Source organism: Strix uralensis, chromosome 3 (genome assembly GCF_047716275.1).
Source record: "Strix uralensis isolate ZFMK-TIS-50842 chromosome 3, bStrUra1, whole genome shotgun sequence".
Classification (NCBI taxonomy): domain Eukaryota; kingdom Metazoa; phylum Chordata; class Aves; order Strigiformes; family Strigidae; genus Strix; species Strix uralensis.
Window position 1 is genome coordinate 97,176,363 of NC_133974.1, and position 23,348 is coordinate 97,199,710.

Genomic DNA, 23,348 nt, shown 5'->3' on the forward strand with positions numbered 1-23,348 from the left:
GTCACTCTAGGTAGCCAAGTCTGCAATGTTTTAACAACGCAGATGTCATTTTTGTTGAACGTCTACCTTACACAAGCACAAGCAAACATGGTGACTGGCAACTGCCAGGGTGAAGTGGTGGGACTCATTAACCAGAGAACATGGAAACTGAGCTTCTGTTATGAGGAACAATGACTGAACTTGATTTCCAGAAGCATGGGGCTTAAGTTGGGTTACACAGAACAGTAAGGACACAAGTGGTGGGTGGGCTGGGAAGAGGTGCATGTGTAGTCTTCTTACTGTTTTAAATCTTCTCCCTCATGCTTCTGTAATTCCATAGACAAATTAATACATGTGTTTTGAACATACTGTTTGCATGGCAAAATTATGTTTATCTACTGTCTACAGCTCCTGGAAAGAAGTTCAACTGTGACCAAACGTGACTAGAAATACAGAGATGACAGGGCACTGCCCTAGGCTTGAGGATCCTCTTTCAAAAGTGAAGTGAATCAGAGGACTCTTATGCAGAGAAAAGTACAGTGGGGCTGGCTTCAGCACTGGGAAGGGGCACGAAGAGGCTGATCAAAACACCATTCAGGCTCTGTACTCTCTCATCTGTCCCACATCAGCTCTCTTTCAGCAGTCTGCATCAAACCTCCTTTTCTAAATCTCCCCCTGCTCTTCCCAAGGCCAAGCGAGATGATTTTTCAGGGGAAGACTAAAGACAGAAACACTGAGGGCTTTCACAAAACAAAAAAACCAGCAAGTCCTGATGCTTCACCACTGCTCTAGGGAAGTCTGGTATACAACACCAACAAGCCTATGGTACATGAACACATGGACTCCATAGTCACCAGAAACAACAGCCATCTGATGTTCTCCAATAGCCAGGAACTGAATGCAGCTGATGCCTACAATTGAAACTATGGGTCTGTTCTCAAAAGCTCTGGGCAAATATTGTTAGAAGAGCAAAACCAAGATCATTCTTTTAAAATCCATTCAAGATAAACCTCCGAAAGGCAGTACATGCAAAGAGACTAGAACAGACTCAGTTCTACCCAGCAGAGACCAATGGTATAGGCACCCACATATATGCATACATTCCTCCCACCAGCCAAACTTCTGTGACAACAGAAGACACAAAAGGAATGCTACCAGCTTAAAAAAAAAAAAAGAAAGAAAAAGACTTTAAAAAGCCTCCTAGGCACAAAACACCCAGACTCTGGTCCTTAGTACCCAAAATACTCCAAATCTGAGAGAACTCCATTCAGTTAATTTATCCTCAAAGCCACTATGAGAACCAGAATCTCTTTGTATAACCATAGCCACAGTCATGCTTGGGGCCACGATTTCACAGGGTATGATGTTAGAAATCACAGATAGAACAAAGTCACCACAGCCCTCACTCAGCAGGTGGCTGGGGGCTGGTAACAAAGGTGATACCACTGAAGTAGAGCCTTTAATCCTCCAATTTCCTCCTTGCCTTCTCAGACCACTATATGTTACAAAATAAGACTGCTTCTGCAGTATGGGAGCCAGAGGAATGCTGCAGCTCCATGCTGCGATATGTATAATCCTTTCTGGTAGCAAGAATTTTTACAAAATTCTCAAACTATCCCTATGTTGTTAGCTTAAGAGGCTGGTTAAGGTTTATAGCTCTTACTATAGTGACAGAAACCATACACTCCTCCAACTCCACTTCTACCTGCAAGTGAAGTTTCAGGATGTGCCACTTCCTAGTAAGTCTCCAGCAAATCTCCTACTCTTCTTCCACCACTCAGTTTCTGCCTCCTACAAATACCCAGCACAGCCTGGCCTCAGCTGGCAGTCACCTGCATGTGATGGACCCACACAACAAGTTTCTCACCAGCTCTGTTATTCTACTCATGGCTTTGCTGATGTGATAACAGGTTATGGCTAACTCATATCCAAGTTTCAAGGATTCTCTTGGAAAACTAGCATTCACCTGTTAACTTTCTCATCCTATGCAGGGAGATAGTATTTTACATACATAGTTCAGAAGGGAATTAGCAAAGAAAAAAAGTGGTTAAAGTATCAAGAAGCACCCATCAGAAAGAAGCAGCAATCTACAAAACAGTTGTGCTGCAAAGAGATCCCTTTGCAAAGAATGTCAGCTCCTCTGACAACTCACAGCATGGAGCCCTGGCATTCCCCTGGCTTGTACCCTGCAGGAGAAGTGTTATTCAGCAGTACTGACACCACAAAGCACAGCAGTCCAGAAAGACAAGAAGGAGCCTGAAGGATTAAAGACCTTCAGACCTTCATTATGGGGCCTCATCCACCCTGCATTAAGATACAGTGACTTCACTCCATCTGTAACTTAGAGCCCATTTGCTGCTGAACCTCAGCTCCAAACAAAGTCAGATTAAAAGCAGCACTGTTTATCACAGGCTGACAACCCTCTCAGACACAAGGGGAAAACAATACAAGGGACACCTAGAACTGGAGAGGCACCTATAGCATAGCTAATCTTATCTGTAATGCATATACTGGGAGAGAGGAGGATGGGAGATGGCTGCTCACACCAGCATCAACCATTCCTGCTTTGGCCACAAGGATTTAAATACACCCCTCCTCACTCACACCCCATCTCCACTGGCCTAGCTCAGTTATTACATTGCTGTGATGAGAAGAGGTCCCTTTACACTGGCCAGCTTCTCTGACAGTTTACAGCAACCCCAGCGTTGCATGGGTCCCCTCCACCAGGGAAGTACAGCTGACAGCAGCTGACATAAACAACACATCTGGTAACAGTTTTTCCATTCCCTCCTCAAAAGACCCAAAGAGAGCAACTGTCATTGCCCGGAGATACTTCATTAGCCAAGGAGAAGCTGCCTGTGTTGGGAGACCTCACTCAACACTCACCTCTGTTCAGCCATAAAGAACTACGTTAGCCAGATTTGCAAACACAGGGAACAATGCCTTACAGTCAGGCTGGAAAATGCATTTGGAGCACATGAGACATTTCAGGCTTCTCCTCCTCTAAAAATCCCACATTAACCCTTCCAAGTGCAAGCAAACACAAGCTGTTTCATCTCTGTGGATTTATACCAAACTTCTTGTGTTTTGTCACGAAGCAAGCCAGTAATATAGGATAATCCTTCAAGACCAGCTCTTTGATCCATCTGGTCAGGCATCTTTAAAGAGGACCGTGTAAAAACCTGCAATGGCTCTCACTGCACCAAATCCTTTCCTGGTAGGCATTGTGTGATTCCAAGTGGTTCCTAATTGGGAGAATCTGGCCAAAGGGGTGGCCTCTTCACCCTACACATGGAGGGATGGGCTAGAGATAAGTGGCATAAAGACAGAATTTGAATGTTTACTCTCTCCTCCAATACACAAGACATAGTACAGAATTAAATTAGTAAGAGGCAGGTTCTAAACAAACAACAGTGACCCTTCAGCAACATGTAGCTAAGGTGTGAAACAGGATGTTCTGGATGCAAAGACCTAACAGATTTGGTGGGTGGTGGAAGTGGAGGGGTTTAGGTGAAAGAAGTCCATTAGGCTACTAATGCACAGACAGCAGTTCTGTCTCAAGAAGTTCAAGACCAAAATATGTGCTGTTCTTAGCCTCCCCTAGATGCCCACCTCTGGTGCCTACAGGAGACAGGATACTGGGGAAAACAGACTGTAGGTCTAACAGAATGGGTGCTCTTAAGCCCCATTCATGGAAGCAAGCCCCACAGCACATGCATTTACTTGCAATGTCACAACACAAGGGGATGCACAGAACAAAACCCAACAGTGTTCTTGCAGATCCAACTCACCTCACTACTGAGCTACTGATAGCTACTGAGACAGCATCCAAGCCCCACATACTAAATTGGCACCCCCATGTACCATTTCAGGAGCAAGACAGGGGAAAAGTTGCATTGCACTGCAGTCTTCTGCAAAATACCACTGAGGGGTTTCCCAAGACTTGTTCTGTCCAAGCCAGAATAAAGCGCTTTCTATGAACAAAAATATATACAGGGAAGCTGATGATTTTTTAAGCCTCTAAATTATTTCACTTCATATGCTCCACACCAAATACCACTGGTCTCTTCTGTTAATTAGTCTTTGGCCAAAGAACTTTTATTTCTTCAGAATAATCAACTCCTAGGAATAAAGAAAAAATTATAAAAAAATAAACCCACACACAAAAACAGTCTGGCTGCAGACAACTGTCTGGAACAACCACTTGGCTTTCTGTGTAATAACTGGGTGACAGGATATGGAAGGATTATTTTATATTTTCCCAGCTTACATCCAGACACACTCTCAGCAAACTGGGAGATCTAGCTGCCTGTCTGGCACCTTTCCTCAAGATGGGAAACTCCCCATTCAACCAAAGGAAATTTTCTTCTCATCTTATGCCCATATAGAGCTTGGCAGATTGTGGCCTCTGATGCCAAGTAAGAATACCAGTTAAATAAAAAATAGCCTGCAACATGGAAACAATGTGACCCCATTAGGAAAGAGTAAGAGGAGAGAGATTTCTGAACAAAATGATGTGAGGGGATAGGATCTTTATGCCATCAGCAACTTGAATTCTGTGATCTCCTTGAAATCAGTGGCTCAAAACCAGGTTTGTAGCCCAGTCAAATCAATTAATCAGCTACCCAAGGCCAATCAATAGTTCATTCCCTAGAAGTGTCAGAAACCAAGGCCTGCCTACTCTCACTGTGGACATTAATGAACACTGAGGTATCTGGGAGTACTTTATCCAGGCATCTCCTATCCTTTCACAAATCTAAATTCAGATAAGGACCGTCTACCTTGCAGTCAGGCAACAAGCCTCAGGACAATCCATCTCTGAAATGGGAGACATGACTAATAAAATCCTCCTCAGGACACCTAGGCTCAGGCATTGGTTTCCTCTTTTTCTCAGAAGATGTTTCTAGCCCGAACTCTTAGGTCTTCTCATACGGGCTGATGCTGGAACAAGGGTTGGGAGGGGATCCCAGTCAAAGCTGTAAAGGGCTTCTCTCAGGTGTGTTTGCTGGGTACAACGACCAACCATCCCAGTCATGCCAGTCCCACGTGATGGCAGCTCATTTGAGGAAGACAGTCCATAGCCTCATAGTCTACCATGCCTGAAGAACACCTCCCCACCACGTCTCCTCACTGCCAACACTCATTTAGAAGGTGCATGCCAGTGAGGCACAGGCATCAATCTCTGTTCCCAGCACCACAGCTCAAGCCTTGGCAAGCTGAAAGAGCTCTGCAGCAGGACTTTGTTTCTACAGGGAGCCTGGATGGTGGGCTGGCTGGCTAAGAGTGCTGGAGGAGGAGAGGGCTGGAAACAGACTGACCCACACCAGCTGCTTGCAAAGCTGATGGTCACTCACATAAACGTCTTTGGGCTTTTAGCTCCTGCCACCCCCAGATGACATTCTGCCATGCTAATCCAGGACAACTAGGAAGACCCAAATATTTGGATTACTGAACATGCAGCTATGTGGCAGGTTGGTGAAAATCTTCCAAGCAAGATACTTTCTTACATCCAGGTCCACCAGGAAGTTTTCATAAAAGTCCACAGTACTTCACCCTCCATGAAGCCATCAAGGCTGGACGAGAGAAGCAACCATGTGAGCTCTTCACATGATTTACCCACACAAGGGTACTCTGTTGCAGCATTTCCATTATGCTAGGGCTGTCTCAAAGAGAGAACAGCAGAAGTTCACCTGGTCAAGCACTTGGTGTGCTGCAGTAATTACAGAGGAGGAAGAGAGACTACTCACCATGTAAGATCCACTCCCTCTGCCTCAGCCAGCTCCCGAGATGCCTCAGCCTCAAAATGCCTGTCCTACAACTGAACAATGCAGTATGATTTATATACAGAGATACACATGGAGGCCAGGTCAATGTCCAAACAGACCAGACCACAGCAGGGAGGTGGTTATAATGGGTCTGAAAAGCAAGAAGGACATAGCAAGAGAGGGAAGAAATGCCCAGCAGCACCCTGAGCTGTCCACCCCCAAGGAGTGACCAAGCTGGTCCAGAAGAAGCTTTCTTTGAACCATGCTTCGCCTGTGTACCGTGTCCCCACAGCTTGGACAGGCCTGTGCCCAGACTGGCACAGAGACAGCTCTGCAAAGGGTACACTGGGCCATATGTCCTTTACATCCACTTTTAGGCCTGGGTCCCAGCAGAGTTCGTACTGCACAGAGAATGCCTTCTGTGCAGATGAAGGTCACAACTAATTGGCTTTTCTCTAAATCTTTGCCTGGGTGTTTACACTGAGTAGTTGTGGGTGGTGCTGCTGCAAGAACAGCTTAGCTGGCTGACTCTGCTGGTCAACGGTGGCAACAGGACAAACAGGCTCTGCCCACAGCCACGTACAACAGTTACTGCAGCAGAAAACAGCCCTGAGTGCACACATACCTGGGATGCTGGTTGCTAGGAAGAGTTGGGTCACCTAACAACCCAAATCCACTGAACCAGAGAAGAGGGGCTACAGATAAATGCATGTGGGTAGGTGGTGTTGGTGCTGCCTACACTGCAGGTGGGAGTGCATTTCCCACTGAAAAGAGAATACAGTCCTTGGTTCCCATAATAAGGCATCCCAAAACCACTTCTGTGACCCCAGGCATACCCCAGGAACAGTCAGAGAAGCTGGCCAGACTGGCACGCCACAACAGAGCAGTGCCCTGCCCACCCACCACTCCACAGAGATGTCCTAAGTGGATGCTTTTTACTTTAAAAAAAAAAAGGTGAATGCACTGTTTTGCAAGAGCCATACTTAAAATAAATTATGACCTGGGTCTCCTTTCTATTTTTACTTCAAATATAAGCTATTTTCCTGCTCAGAAAAACTTTCAGCATCCCAAACAGTGCAACATAAATTCAAGAGCTGTAAGATGGTGCATGACTGCAGGAAATGAAGTAGAACTGCACTGTCCAGCAAAGCAAAATGGATTAATCTTTTTTCACTGAAATGCAAAAGTTAAATACATAGTATTACATTTTCAAACTTCAATTTTTCATTCAAATAAAAATGAAGAATTGGGAAATACAAGGAAGAGTAATGAGATTTCTTCATGACACTAGGGGGTTGATTTTATTTATTTTTTTTAATCTAGCCCATTTTTCCTGTCAGTCATAAAGGCGGCCAGTTGAAAAGATGTCTTGCTGAACTATCCCACTGTCAACGAACTTCATGCTGTATTTGCAGTATCTGCAATTTGTCTGAAGTCACACTCTCTGGAATTAAGTCATTACAAGAGATTATGAGTGCTGGATGTCTGCACAGGAAACATGACAATTCTTGAAGATTCAGACCTTAGAAGCCAAGTAGAAAGAATTGCAAACCTATTATTTTACAGCGCCTCAGGCAGAAGTCTCAAAAACTTCAGGCTCCTGAGTGGCTGGGATTGCCTGTTCTATTCTTTGCCTTGCTAAGTATCTATCACAGCATTTCTAACCCACTAAGTAGGTTTACTCCAAATTATCACAAGCCTAACTTCAGGCATATTCATAGATTCTCCAATAGCCAAAATTGTGCTTACACACTTACATTCATGCAGATGCTTGTGCCCCTCCTAAGTGAGATTAAGACAAACCAGAAGCATCTATTAACAGGTGTTAACAGGAAGAAAAGCAAAGCTTCAATGTAAAAAACCCAGCTGTATTCCAGAAAGCCAACTGTACCCTGGGCTGCATCAAAAGAAGCGTGACCAGCAGGTCAAGGGACATGATTCCTCTCCTCTACTCCCCTCTCGTGAGACCCCACCTGGAGTAAGTACTGTGTCTAGCTCTGGGGCTCCCAACATAGAAAGGACATGGACCTGTTGGAACAAGTCCAGAGGAGGCCATGAAGATGGTCAGTGGGCTGGAGCACCTCCCTTATGAGGACAGGCTGAGAGAGTGGGGTTGTTCAGCCTGGAGAAGAGAAGGCTCTAGGGAGACCTTTTAAACGGCCTTCCAGTACCTAAAGGGGGCTACAGGAAAGATGGGGAGGGACTCTTATCAGGGAGTGCAGTGATAGGACAAGGGGTAATGGCTTTAAACTGAAGGAGAGTGGATTCAGATTAGATGTAAGGAAGAAGAGTGGTAAAACACTGGAACAGGTTGCCCAGAGAAGCTGTGGCTGCCCCCTCCCTGGAAGTGTTCAAGGCCAGGTTGGACGAGGCTTTGAGCAATCTGATCTAGTGGAAGGTGTCCCTGCCCATGGCAGGGGGGTTGGAACTAGATCATCCTTAAGATCCCTTCCAAATCAAACCAGTCGATGACTCTATGAAAACAGAGTCCTCCAGTCCTAGAGGAATGAACCTGTTTGGTGGAATGTGCTGAAAAAAACATGGAGAGAAAACCTTCATAGACCACAGGAGACTAATGAAGATAAATTTTCACTGTGTGAAGTTGTCTTCAGCCAGCCTGGAGACCTGTGGCTGGCTGAGCACATGATAAGAAGTCAACCCAAAGAAAGAAGGAAATTAATCTGTCATCATTCATACAAAGCATGAGCCCTTACATAGATCTTTGAAAGCACACCCACTGTGCATCAATAATAACAATGCTACTTCACTCTTTATTGGTTTGAGGAGAAAAAAAATTTAAATAACACACTCCTGGCTCTGCACAATAACCAGCTACTGCTGGGACAGTGACTCAGAAGTCACTTCCTGCAAGCCCAAGGTTCACTTTGCACAGCTTACTGAATCCCCTTCATATAGGAAGGACCAGGATGATTCCTGGTTGCTCGTCAGGGCCGGCCAGCCAGACTGGAGTCTCATAGCTGATTCCAGATGCAGATGCCAGTAGAAAATAACTGACATGACTTGCTGGTCCCCAGCGCTATGTATGCACACGTACAACCCGCAAGGGTACATGAAGAGAGCTGACATGGTGGCTTTGTTAGTGCCTAGTCCACAGTTCCCTTATAAGCAAGCATAAGGCTAAAATTACATAGCAGAGAAATGCAGTTCTGTCACCAGAACAGCTCACATATGACTTCATTTTGTTGATCGACATTAAGGAAACTACAAACATATCTTAATTATCTCTACCCAGGACAAAAAGGAATATGCCAAGTAAGTAATTTAACAACTTTTGTGGATCAGAACATCAATTGTATCACCTCCAAAGTTGTTTGTGTCAACAGCAAAGTAGGAATGGAATTGCCACCCTTAAAGTGCTCAGTTTTCTTCAGCTACGTGTTCCAGCCAGTTAATTTTTTAACACACCACAATCCAACTGTTTCATTCTGATAACACCTAGGGCCACTAATTAAGGACTTAGTTTGACTGGCAATGCACAGACTTGTTCCAACCAGATGCTCCCTGCCCCAAGGAGCTTGCTTGCAAGCAAAGCTTAGAAAATAGACACCTACACTTTAGCCACTACACAAATATGCAAGGGCACAGAAGTTGAAGAGGGATTTGGAAGAAATGCATTTGTGTGAGAAACCTCTACCCCAGGTTGCAGGGATGAACAAGACATTTAATTTGTAGAAAGCTCACTGCATCAGTTGGAGAGTACTTCTAAGGGCTCAGTATCAGTACTTCATCACATAAACCCACATGCAATCCCAGGATATGCATTTTAAAAGCTCCTTGAACAATTTGACTTACAGTTCAGGAACAGCTTCTCAGGGCTAGCAGTCCAAAACTATGAAAGAAAATAATAAAAAACTGTACTAGACCAATACTGGACAACCAACAAACTCAGGCCTTGAATTACAGGCCTCTCTCACTTTCCTTATCTGAAGCATTTCACTGCAGTATGGGACACTCTTCTCACTCTTCTCTCCTGTCCCACAAAGTCTGCTCTGGAACAGACCCAGTTGCCAGCTGTTATCAAAGATGAGCCCTAACCTGTAAAGTCAGATCTGCTTTTGGCTCTCAATTTCTAACAGTCAGCCAAAAACTGGAGGTTCCTGAATCTGACTTAATCTCTAGCGAATAACAGCAGACCATTGAAGCAAGAGGTGGAACAGGCTGAGACACAAGGCTCCAATTCACAATCCTTTCTTGGATTTAGCTGCAGCGGCTGAAGGACTCTAAGCCAATGCACTGGACTATGAACCACAACAGTTCAGGAGCAGACATGCTGCCACTTAGCTGCCCTCGCTACAGGGGCACAAGTGTCCTGTGGGGAGACAGTAAGGTCAGCAGGACCAGTCTTCCAGGGCTAAGGGTTGAAATTTGAACCCTAACCACCACACTTTGCAGCCCAGCTACCCTTACTAGAAACTGCTGGCAGCACACGCTAACCCAACAGCAGGTGAAATGGCCGTCAGTCAATCCCTCCCTCCCCATTATGGTGACTTCTGGTGAAAGGGCAATAAAGGAACACCAACTTCCTCAACACCACCAGCACAGACCAGCAGGCCTCTTGAGTCAAAGCCCTCTGAGCAGCCTTAGCTATCAGCTGCCTGAAGACCAATTTTAGTAAGGAAAAAGAAAAGTCCATTACATCAACACCCAAAGCTTGCATATCTCCTGGTTTCACTTAACAGGAGGCAATGGCAGCCTCTCAGCTTCCCCAAGTAGGGGAAGACCTATCACAGCCACACTAAACCAATTCAGAACACATGGTACCAAAATGAGATCTTTACAGTGGGCAGAAATTTAATCCTGAAAAGATTCCCAGAACTTGGATGACAATCCAAGGTTGGTCAAATCTCCCAAGTTTACAAAAATGAGTTGACAATTTACTCAAGGACAGTCTCCCAGGACTTCATCTAATGATAATAATGTTGCAAGCTAGAAACGTAACAGCAACTTGCTTTCCCTTGAATTTGGGAACTTCCAACAAAGGCGATAAAGTGCAAAAGCAAGTGGGTAATGAAGGAAAAGAGCAGCTAAGCACACTGTTTAAAACTCAGAAGGCTCTTCATTTGGGCAACAGATGCAGATGGTTCTTATTCTATCCAAATTAGTTGCTCATTCTCCACTTACACTACTACAGACCTGATTTTATGCTCACACCTAACTTTTCACCAGGTTTCAGCGACAGCAGCCTGGACCTTTTAAATAATGCATGTACCATATATGCCAGAATAGGTACAGACCTGCACAGACACAGACCAACGTGAGGAAGTTGAGAAGGCAGAAGTACGGTCCGCGCCTGGCAGCCCCACATAATCTGAGGGCAGTAGAGGGAGATGGTACAGGACACTTGGCTTCGTCACAGGGCCCATGCACAGTGAAGCCATGGGAAGCTCCCACACCGCTCACCACTTGGGACACCTATCTCGTGTCCCCACCTGGGAGGAGCTCTGGCACAACACCTAAGACAGAGCACTGCATGCTCAGTTAAGCAATTAGTATGCTGGTACAAGGCTCAACCAAGACCAGGCAGCTGCACATAGTCCCCAAAGGCCTACAAAATATATATAAACCCAGAGTTTAAAAGTCTGGCTTTCTGCCCATACACATGTATAACCAGTCATTGTACCACTCCCCACAGTAGGCTGCAGCAATACCTCTGACTGTCTATGCATTAGCCTTGCAAGAAACAGTGCAAGCTTAAGTCACTCTTCTATGTTGAGCCTGCAAAAATGCAGACCACCTGTTTGCAGCATGAAACCTTGGCACTAATATGAACAAAATGGCTGCAGATACCCACTCCTGCAGGTTTTCCTGCATGCCCCCAAGCATCCTGAAGGCTGTATACACCCCTGAGAGCTCTTTCCAAAGATTCTCACCATTTCACAACCTGAGGCTCCAAGAGACAAACAATAAAGCTAAAAGAGGCTAATCACAGCCACAAGGCCCCAAAACAGTGTTCAAAAGAAATCCCTCACTGCCTCTGCAGAGAGATTCTGCACTGAATCAGTCCACTACAACCTAAAGCACTGTCCTTATTTTATTTCCAAAAATAAAATCTAAGCCTGCCTGTCCCAAGAACCACAGAATGTGCAATCCCCACAGGAAGAAGTACACGGACACAGCAAACTTTGAAGAAACATCAGCACTGCTTCTTAACAAAGTTGCCATTAGCCTGTCCAGAGTGACTGCGCAGAAGTGCAGCCACACGGCAATCCGCCTCTGTGTAACACATACAAAAGACTCCGCTAGAGTCTGGTATACAGATCCCCAGCCCCCAACTTGGGCAATGAGGGCTGCTACTTTTCCCAGATCCCTTCTTTGATTTTGGGCCAGGCACTATACTTCCTGCACTACTGATGCCAATCCAGAGTAACTCTGCTGATTTCAGGGGGTATCCCTTGGTTCACAACACTTTCACCAAATCAGGATCTGGTAATTTTTTGTAACTCACTCATCACGACTCCATTTTTATCCCATTGCATATGGCTCAAATATTCTTTCTTGCATTTGGTAAGAAAGGCTTAGATATTCCTTCCTTATCCGGAATTGGTGGTCCTCATTTTTCTTTTGAACACTAAGAAAGGATGTAAGCAGTGTCTGGAAAGCCATGGGTCAATACAGTGAGACAGACTGCAAACTTCAGCTCAGATTCCGGCCTTCAGGACCAGAAGGGAGAGAAATGCAAATAACAAGCTGAAAGGCATTTTAGGCAAATCATGTTTGTACAGTACCTAGCACAGTGGGGTTCTAGCCTGGCAAGGGCTGGGAGACTACAGATTGCACACATCCAAAGGTAACTACACAGACAAGCAAATGCCTATGTATTTAAATGTGAACCCCGTTAAAAGCAAATATTTCTAAGTAACAGACAGCTACATCTGCCTTTATCCACCTCTCCACACTACCTGTTGAATTGTGCAGGGTAACTCCAAGAGCAAAGGAACAGGACTTCAGTAACAAGAATACTGCCTAGGCCAGTTCCTACTGAGCACACTGGCTGAGAGGAAGCTGGCCCAGCATAATAAACACTCCAAGTTACTCGCTTCCCAAGGCCCCGTTATTAGCCACCTGAAGGGTGTAAAAAAACAAACGAAACAAAACCGGTCGTTCTTACCTTTAGCTGGAAAGGCTGAATTTCGTTCAAACTCTGGTTCCTGAGCTTTTTGGTGAGGATCTTCAGCATGGTACAAATCCGAGGAGCCAAGAAAGGGTTAAGCATACACACACGCACGCATCTACATCTGCCGAGCCGCCGCTGCTACGCTTGGAGGAGCTCCGCAGAGCTTGCATGCAGCACCCCCAGGTACGCCGCGGCGGGGGGCGGGGGGGGGAGGCTCCGGACAGCCCGCCTCCAGCTGTGCCCCTCTCTCCTCCGCACTCCGTGCTACAGCCCTCCGTGGAGAGAGGGAGAGGGACTCCCCTTCCAAAGCCTAAAGGGAAAAATAAATACCAAACTTCCTTTGCTTTCCGCCCCCTCCCCGGTTACGCTTCAGAAAGGAGGGAGGTACCAGCTGGCAGCGTGCTGCGAGGGACAAGAGACGTTCGGCGCAGAGTGTTTATTAAGGGACGGCAGAGCTCCCTAGCCGAGGCCCCGGGCTCCGCTCATGGCAGCGCTCCCGCTGCCCCCGTCAGCCCCAGGCGGGCATCACGCCCCGGGCCCCCGCACCGCCCCGCTCCGCCCCGCTCCGCACCGGGGCCCCGCACCCGGGCCCGCGACGGGAAACTTGTAACAAACGGCGCGGCCGCCGCGGCGCCCATTGGCCGGACGGGGCGGGACGGGGCGGGGCGGGGCGGGGCCGCCGCTTAAAGGGGCCGCGCCGGCGTGAGCGCTGCTGCTGCTCCTCCGGCCCGGAGCCTGCCCCGGGGAGCGGTAGCTGACCCCAGCCCGCCATGGTGTCGCCGGTGGCCCCTTCTTCCCCGGGTCCCCGGCCTGGGCGGGCTCTGCTGGGGATGCGGCAGGCTGAGAGCTGCCTGTGCTGTACCTCGTGCTGGCTCCCAGCCTGGCCAGGAGGGCCAGGGGATGCCGTGACCTGCCTGTGCCGTCCCCCGGTTCGGCACCCGGATCCCTGGGGCGGGCCGGCGTGCCCCATAGCGAGTCCCCTGAGCCGCCCAGGGAGCTGGCCAAGGGTTTAGAGCGGCGGGGAAGCTTCCCCCCCGCCTTGCCTCACGGCAGACGGCACCGGGTCCCGCTGCGCCAGCTGCCCGCAGGCACAAGCACGGTGCTCCGGCCCTACGGCCCGGCCTCCAGTCCCTCCCCGGCCAAACGGCCCCTAAAGTTACCAGGGACCGGGCGGTTCGCTCCGAGCCCACGGGAAGCCACCGGCACGTTTGCCAGCAGCGACAACAAAGGGCTTTCAGCCACTGCCAACTCCATGCCAGCGCTAAACTCCCCGTGTCTAGGTGAAAGGTCCCTTTTGCCCGTTACCAGTCCCCTGGGGCCAGCAGAGCCTTTTGTCCCAACCTTCCTCCTGGGGCAAGCTCGGAAGCCTTGAGGAGGTCTCCGCTTGTGTACAAATTCCAGAGGAGCAGGGGCTGGTTAACGTGCCTGTTCCCCGTTCTCCGCCAGCACTCCTGTAACGAGATAAGGAAGGCGCACTCGTAAAATGCTGACTGCGGGAAAGCGAGAGAACATCTTCGCTGCCGGGAAAAGGGCCCCAGTTCGGCTGCAGTTAGCAAAGTGTTTTTTCTTGAAGGAATATAACAGGCACAGAGTCTGAGCCAGAAAATGACGGTTCTGGGCCTCAGATAGTGCCTTCTTAGAAGATGCCTGCAGTAGGAAACTATCTCATCTATTAAACCATACATGTTCTGTGAGTTCTGTGTTCACACTTTGGACTTCACCTATTTTTCCCCTAGTTCACATCAAATTGAAATCACTATCCAGTTTTACGACTCCAAGCTACCATACATTGTTATAGGTACTTCTGGTTCCCTTACTGCATGAATACAGAAAACCAGGGAGTAATGCACGTTAGCAGATCACGTCTAGCATCCTGCCTCCAGCAGGAAAGAGTCAAATGCCAGACGAAAGCAGAAATCCTCCATATAGATATGCAATAATATATCTAATGTTAGCTAAGAATTACTCCTGATTCCTAACTGATAATCAAGGTATATCGCAAAGCCCAACAACTGAGAATCTCTTATCATTTTCTTACCATAGTGAATGTCACTTAAGAAGAGGTGGGGTTTTTTTCATATAGAGCCAAATTCCCCAGGCCTTTATTCATTCCTCACTCCAGCACTGGCTTTCCTCGTAATGCTCTGTAAGATATGATCCATAAACCACAGTCAGCTTAAATGAATGGGTATGATCGCTTTCCCATATTTGAGCTCTCCGGGTTCAAGGGCCCAGCTGTGTGTCTCAGGACAGATGTAGCTGAAAAGGCTCCCTGAAACAGAGAAGAGCAGCACCTGCAACACCTCACAGCCTCTCCCTGGACTCGCCCCACCAAGGCACAGAACAGCAGTGGTGGCCACAGCCTGGTGGTGGGTTCCTGCCAGGCTGCCAAACCTGCGCTGGGGCCGGTGCCGCTCATGACAAGCGGCAAAAGCAAGTGCCAATGAGGCTTTGTCATGGCACTTGGGATGTGAGAGAAACTAATGCTGTAATTCTTTGTATTAACTCTGCTTCTGCAGTCTTTGCCTACATGTGTTTCAGCAGACACCTGCAGAGCAGCTGTTCATTTCTTGCTTTGTATTTCATACAACCAGAATAGCCAGGAACACCAACTTCAGGTACACCCAGGTCTTTTTGGGGTCACGTTAAACACACCTGCTCCCAGTGTTTTCTCAGACTGCGTAGCCATGAGCATCTCCATGTTCCAGCAGGCTCAGGAGAAACTCACACTCTCAAGTTCCCCCCCAGCTAACCTTGCTCCTCGCACAGGTAAAGTACCATGGCCTCCCTCTCACGCACAGCTGCAATGCCAGGAGCAACTGACTGACAGCTCCCCAGCATCCAGCATCTCCTCTGAATGAGGCATGGTGACACACTGCTGCAACCAGCGACAAGCAATTTAGCAGGCCCCCAGAGGAAAAGAAGCCCTTGCAGAAAGCAGAGCTGCAACCTACTGCTGCAGCTGTTGTCTTATGCGATCCCTGCCCTGAGGATGAGGCTTGACATGCTAGATGGGTTCCCAGTAGATGACAAGTCATGCTGCTGCATCGTATACTGGAAAGAAAGCTCCCTGAGAGGTCTGGAGGTGTTGCTCCTCCACATGCATACAGGTTGCAGAACACTACCAAGTAACTTCTATCTAAGGACAGCAAAATATTTTCCAGAGGTAAGTAATAGCATTATTCCCAAAGGAGAAAACTAAGACAGAGGAAGGTTACTTGACTTTCTGAAGGTCACTGAGGAAAGCTGGGGAAGATCCAAGAATAGAAGTGGTATCTCCTGGCCCCTAGCTGTATGCTCCCAGAATGTAATCTAGCCTGTTACTAGGTCGCACTGCTGGAGCTATGCAAAATTCAGTGGTTTCACTTCCCAAGCATCTCATGTGATCACTTTGCTTTGGTTTTGGTTCCTGTGGGTTTCTCACCCTTGGAGTTTTGATCTGCCTACTGGGTTCAAACCAAATCTCGAACCTAGTCCAAGTTTCCTCTGGTTACATGATAAAAACATGAAAAATGCATTGCATAACATGTAGGGTAAGCCCACACATCTGCTCCAGCATTGCTCGAAGATCTCTTTAAATTCCTCCTGGCCAGAACAGGAGCAGAAGGGAGGCAAGTGGCAAATTTCCCCTGCAAGAGCACATGGCGTTGTGGTGACAGGGAGAGGGCAGGGGGGCGTTAGCTGAGCCAGAATCCTGGTTCACTTCCACAATACCCACATGTTCCTGCCTGCTGCTGCCATGGGGAAGGCATCCCTGGAGAACTGCCTTAGCTGCTGGTGTGCCACATCTTAACTTCTCTCAGAGACATTCCTCTGTGGGAATCCCGGACAAAGAGTACAATAGGAGAGACAGGCAGGAGGGGTGAAGACAATGCAGTGAGGGTTAGTTTAATGCACAGATTACCTCTGAGCTGTGTTTCCTGTTGTGCTCTGAGGACAGTCTAATACCTTCTGCAGTTTTTCCTGCCCAGGGTGTACCACTGACACTGCGAGATGCAAGAACAGGAATGTGCGTGGGTGCAGAAGGCCCCATTAGGCAGGCCTGGCCAAGCCTTCTCAGAAGGAAAGAGATGCTATTTTCACCCTTTGAAGTCACCTGGGGATTTGCTCGGCCCACCTTGCACAATGAACTGCTCTTCAGCCTCCCTTTCCCGCACACTGTGCCATGGCAGGATCATGCTGCGGATGCTGGTATGAACATCCCGATGTTGGAGGCAAAAAAAAAAACCCAAAACAGCCAGGGAAGAGGTTCAAGTGCCATCTGTTGGGGATCTCTCCTCATTACACCAAGGGAGACGGATGAGCTGGAAAAAACCCATCCGCCCCCTCTTGCTTATGACCCTGACTGGGTGATGCCCGAGAGGGACACTAGAGCTACAGCCAGTACCAGGCACAGAAGGAACATCTGTCTGCCAAGGACAATGCTAAAAGAGACTAGCAAGGCAGAAGCAGGATGAAAGCTGAGCCTAGAACTTGCTTGGAGGGAGATGTGGGCCCAAAGCCAGGCATATTTTGAATGGTGCCACAGAGCACGGCCATCCACCTACTGTCTCAGCCACAGGCCAGTGTATGTAGATAAAAGCAGAGGAGAAGGACAGTCCACAAAAATAATGAGAATTGGTCCCAGAACAGTATGACTGACAAAACAGGCAAAGGACACCAAGCTCTATCCCTGAGCCAGCCACCAATCACTTATGGCAGGTACCACGGGCATTTTTCCTTCCAGTGTGTTAGTTGCTGAGCCTGTAGGCCCCTCCCAAAGGGATCATCTCTGACTTTGCCTCTGTGCGATGTCTGCCCTAACACAGGCCAACCTAAGCCAAGTCTCCACCATACAAACCATAAACAACCCATGACCCAGCTGCAGGGGTGAAGTTACAAGGCACACAGGTGCTCTCCTAGCTCTGGCCATGTGGTCTTTATAGCAGGAGTGTGGGGCAGGCAGCTGGGAAACATCCCACATGAGATCACAAAGGAGCCCTTCACTAAGGCTATAGGTGAGAACTGGCCACCATTACCTAAAGGGCTACAGAACTGAGCAGCTAACAGAACTGAGCGAGCTGCTGTCATGCAAGACTTTGGACATTCAAGGAGCTGGTCAGAGATGGCTGAGACTGAGAGCTATCTGTTCTCTTTTAGATATGTCTCTTTTAGGCATATCTGAGTGGTGAACTACCTAGGATATATGCTTTTGCAGATGCAGTTTTTGACTGCCACAAAACCAGTAAAAGAAGCAGTAAAAGAAATTGAAGAGAAAGGTGTTCAGAAACTACTGATCCCTGCTATTTGATAGAGAAACAATGACCATGCCAGCATAGGCCATGTGACAGCAGTAAAGAAAAGAGATGATCCTCTTAACAGCACTGCTGGGCAGCCCCATCTCTGTTATAACTCCCTTGCTGCCCGTTCTCTCCCTGAAAATTGCTGGAAAGTCAGCATGTGGCTGATACACCGAGAACCAGGAAGAGCAGGATAACCATGGCCATTCATATAGTGCTTCTCTAGCTGGTACTGCAGACATTTGTTCCTCTGCAAATGGGCCTAGAAGGGGCCCCACAACACCCACTTGCTAATGGGCCTCTTGGACAGCACACACAGGGACAGCAGTTCAGCTGGGCCAGCCAGAAGCTCCAGGGTAGCAGGGCAGCCTGGCCCCTCAGAAACTCAAGCAAAAGAGAAGTGATGATTTCTGCTTTAAAGGGCTTCTTCCCTCTAACCCCTGGAGAATAAGTATCATCTCATCTGGCTAAAGGATCTCTGACCTTCTTTCCTTCAAATACAGTGACTGCAAGTCACTCATGTCTCTTCTGTGTCAAACACTTTCATGAGAACAGTCCTCAGCTGGGGTCACACAGTGGTTGTGAGCCCTGCCATATAGCTAGCCAGGAGCAGTCAGTCCAAAGATGAAAGAAACATCCAGTCTATACATCCTACCCCCACAGAGAGGGCCAACAAACTCATCAGCTGCCTCAGACTTGAGGTCTTCAGGTCAAAGACAAGAAACCTCAAACTACAATGCTTAGAAGAGCAGCATCAGAGAGAAAGGGCCCAGGTTTCTGCAAAAGTGGGAAACTTCTTAAGCAAAAGTACTAGGAAATGAGCATACTCAGTCTCTGCCGAGGAAGGGAGAAAATATTGTTGTGGTTGCTAGTTTGATGGGGGGAAATTCCTTTCTGGAACTTCCTGGCTGCCCAGACAGCCTCTGGGCTTATCCCGAGTGTATAAATAAAATACAGCTTTCAACATGAAAGAGGTTTCCCAGTTCCTCTAGCTGCGCACCCCATCTAGATCTGTATTTGTGAGCAGTTTCAGTGCTTCTAAGAAAAGTGAAAAAAGAGACAGGTTAGAATCACCGGGGAAAGAAATCCCAGGAAGAATTTCCAGGAGGTGCAAGTTTGAACTTGCTGCCTTGCAGCTCATCCCTACTGTGGGCACGGTGCATGGATGAGGAGAGCAACAGCCAGGCTGCACCCACACTGTACCCTGGTTGGGCCAGCCTGGGGGACTCCTGGCCACAGGGCCTCACTGTGAGCCTGGCCAGACCTCTCAGTTTGCCATCAGATGATCAGAAAACACCAGCCAGGCACTGGGGTTGTTTCACAGAACTACTAGAACTCCCCTCAGCCTACCTGCATCCCATCTCCAGCTGCTGCCAGGCTTCAGTTCATCAGTGGGGAGGGAAGACAGTTCTGGGTCTGCTGAAGTCAGTGTGTAAACCTGTACTACTGAGCTGCCCTTAGCACAGCAGGGAAGGCTGGGGAGAGGAGCATGAGTACTGCCTGAGGCCTCTGCAGGAGTGACAGCACAGCAGAATCTTCAGAGAAAGGCTTGGAGGTAAAATATACAGCTCTTAAAATAACTGTAGAACTGAAAAGGACTGAGGATTTGTGGCCACAAACCAGCTGGAAACGAAGCGAGGGGGTCCAAGCACCCAGTAAAACTGCACTTTGAGGAACAGAACAAGATAACCTGTCTTCACAAGCCCCTGCCTCAAAAGCCCAGATTGCTAGACTGGCCAAGGAAGGAGCAACCTAAGATTTTGTAATGAGAATAAATCACAAGCATGTCATTTACTCCTTGCTTTCTGAACTCTGTACATTCCCTCCCAGGTCTTCTAGAGGCCAGGGCCAAATGCTGAACCTTCATCAGTTTCTCACAACTAAGGACGGTTATTTGCAAGCTATCCACCAGAAATCCCAGTTGGAACAGCTCTCTAGGCAGCATGGCTGTGTAAACAAGGATGAAAATGGCCTTGGGAGGGAGGAAATGACTTTGGCATCAGAAACCGTGAGCTCTGCATGCAGGCATGCTAGCACTAAAAATGGTCAAAAAGGGGGCAAGAGAAGATGGGATAAAGACAAAGGGCAGATAAAGGGTGGGGATGAGGTATTTTCATGGAAATCTTATCATACATCACTCCCTCATGTTTATTTCCAGGGTAAAACCTTTCAGCTAAGAGGTGCTGTCAGAACAGAAGCAGGATCTGGCAGATCCATGGAGACACGACAGCTGTGGCCTACTCCTGTCCTACAAACCTCCCCTGGGAGATGATGGCGAAAAGAAACTTTGTGAAAAGCCCTAAACTGTATCTGACACTTTCCATTGGCTGTATTATATACCAGCGGTCTCCAGAGGGCACAAGAGACCACCACTTTGCCTCTGCACCGGCTCTCCCTTTCCAACCGAGAGGGAGAGCGGTTTGGAGAGGTTCTCGGTTTCTCCCAATTCTGCCCCTGTGTACCTCCACGTGGGCTCAGGGCAGAGCCGGGATTACCACGTAGCAGCAACGAGCAGCTTTATGCTGACGAGCACACGCACGAGCAGGAAGTTGCGCTTTATTAGCCAAAGGTCTGGGGTTCTCACGCACAGCCAGCCGGGTTGCTGATCCCAGGCTCTGCACACTCCCTTGTCAGTGCTTAAGCCCAAGGACAGTGCAAAAGGCCACAGTGAAAGGATCAGGCCAGCCTCCGAATCCCACCCTAGGATGACCTCTCCTTGTCCGAGTGCATGAGAGGTGGGCACTAGAGCCTGATGCAAGTTACACCCCACCACCAGTCTCCTAGCCCTTAAAGGAGAACAAAAGTATGGCCCACATGACCTGACTGCATTCAGAGGAGGCAATGCAGAAACAAATTCTTTCGTTCTTAGTTTCCACACCACAGCCAGCATTCCTAGAGGTATTAATGAGTAATTTTCTGGAGCCTGTTTTCAAAAAACCTCTCCCCTTTCTCAGCCAGATTTACTCAGCTGTATTCTGGCTCCCCTCTAGATGGGTAATGGGCCCAGATACATACCATCAAATCCCCCAGATTAACCTGTTCACGCATCACAAAGAAGCACATATAGCAGGTGCATGGGATTCCACCTCTGCAAGACCTGTGAAGCTGTGTAGCAAATTGCAAGAAAAATAGGACAGACAGATTCAGTCTAAAGGATCAGATGTTAATCTCATCACTCCTCAGACCTCCCCTTTTCTCCCTTGTAAACCCAAAGGACGACTTCTGAAGATCCAGCCAAATTTGCTATAAATATGGCAGAAACTCATCATATCAGCAGATAAATGGGCTTTCAATATACCTCTGTCCAGTTCCTTGCTGCTATCACCACACTGTATCATCATCACAGTATCAGAGCTGTCCCACCACCTGTTTGCACATCACGCAGGCTGTGGTTGGGATGGTTGGATACTGAAGTCACACATTGCACAGTGGAGTGGCTGCCCCACCAGATCGACCACACTCGCACAGATGAGACACTCGTTACGTCAGTGTTCATCTCAGCTCTGGTCTACGTGTTCTGATGGTAATGTGGTGGCTGCTTTGGCAGAAATGAAGCTCCAGTCATGGTAAGAGTCAGGCTAAGAGGATAACAGCCAGAAAGAGTTAGGAGAAAGAGCTATGATTAGACCAGACAGATGGGTCAGGAAAAGTATGCGACTTGAAGCACTGTAATTAGCATCCTGACCAAAGAAGTGTTGTTCTTTCATATCAGTGCAGGTTTGCTGCTATCAGTCAGACACCTTTCTGTACCGTTCTTCAGAGGACATAGAAAAGCTCAAAGTTCAAGTACGTTCATGTAGCGGAAACTCCATAGCACCATTCCCAAGAGATATTATACTGCAAGGATCAGTATAACTGAATACACTTGCAGGAGTGTTCCCTTGCAAAACCTAATCAGTCCCTCCATAATTTCCTAGAGCAAAATTAGTGTAATATTAAAATCTCCACATTTTACCTGAAGGCAAAGGAAGCTATTTTCCACAAACTCTGATGAAAATTAGCCAGGCTTTGAAAAATTACCATTTTGTATGTTGTTTCATTTTCCTCTTATGCTTTACTTGACTTTCTTCCTGAAACTATAAAAAATGTTAATTAAACAGAGTTCACTGTTGTTATATGCCACTGTCATGAGGGCAGCAATAATAAAACTGTGTAATTACAACCCACTTTACCTTCCACCAGGTGTCTGCTATATAGGGAAAACACTAAAGAGTCATTAACACCAGAAGGCAAGCTAAGGTGATAGAAGATTTAAAGGATCAAGGCCCATGTCCACAAAAAACTCAAGGTCCCATAAAATGGATCTTGGGAGAAATCAAGTTTCTAAGTCCAGGCATGCAACCCTTAAAACCCTGCCTAATCCCTTGGGCTCCTAGACTATGTCTATACCAGTAAATTAAACGTGCCCAGGACTGTTCTCTGGCACTGAGGGCCCTGGCACAGGATGGCTTGCACCCATAACATTAAACTCTTTCATCCTTCAAGCAAGGCATTTGGATCCAAGTGGTTGTTGGTAGCGGCCCCTGGCCCACACTAACTCCCTCAGTCATGCCTGGGAATTGTTTGGAAGAATGTTAACTGGCACAGGCCAAACCATGGCAAGAATAAATTAACAGGAATCAGCTATTAATTTCGTAGACAATGGAGTTGTAGTGCCCCAGAACATTTGCTGATACAGACGTAACCCTAAAATCCTATCATGTGCACATATATTATCTATATATACATATATACTATCTATATACATACATTTATGTAGAATATTATGCACTTATACCGTATACTTACAAATATCAAGCTTGATCTGCATGGGAAAGATTTCTTGGCAAAAGTGTGGTAGATAGGTGTTAATGTTGCTGGTTGACTAGCCATCAGTAGTCCTTATTTTCAAGTGTCTTCATTCCTCCCTTCCAGGATAGCCTTGAATTCCTACCTTCTCAGACACTGCAATTTTATTCTGAATAATTTGAAACAGTTGGGGGTAATTTTCACATTCATTTTCACAACCAGAGTGTGTATTCATCCATGTGTAGAAGTGTTTGTCTGGCGATTGCCTTCGCTTTTGAGATTTGTTATAAATCTCTAACATTGTGTTATGTGTTACGTCTCATGGCAGATCCCAGGAACAGTGTAAAGCCCAGGACTCTCCTGTGACTAAGCACCTTGTGTTCACCTTGCCGGAAAGGAGCC

At 47.4% G+C, this 23,348-nt stretch overlaps 1 protein-coding gene across 4 annotated transcripts in view; it reads right to left on the minus strand.

Moving 5' to 3' along the window:
* LOC141941197 (uncharacterized) overlaps positions 1-13,437 on the minus strand; it is a 61,381-nt gene extending 47,944 nt beyond the window's left edge. For 3 of the 4 annotated variants that reach the window (XM_074863508.1, XM_074863507.1, XM_074863506.1), the window contains exon 1: positions 12,874-13,437. In XM_074863508.1, coding sequence (XP_074719609.1) covers positions 12,874-12,978 — 105 coding nt within the window. In that variant the 5' untranslated portion in view covers positions 12,979-13,437. Of the gene's footprint in view, positions 1-5,726; positions 5,796-12,873 lie in introns of those variants that run through there. The other variant, XM_074863509.1, reaches the window with a different exon arrangement.
* Positions 13,438-23,348: the final 9,911 nt, after the last annotated feature.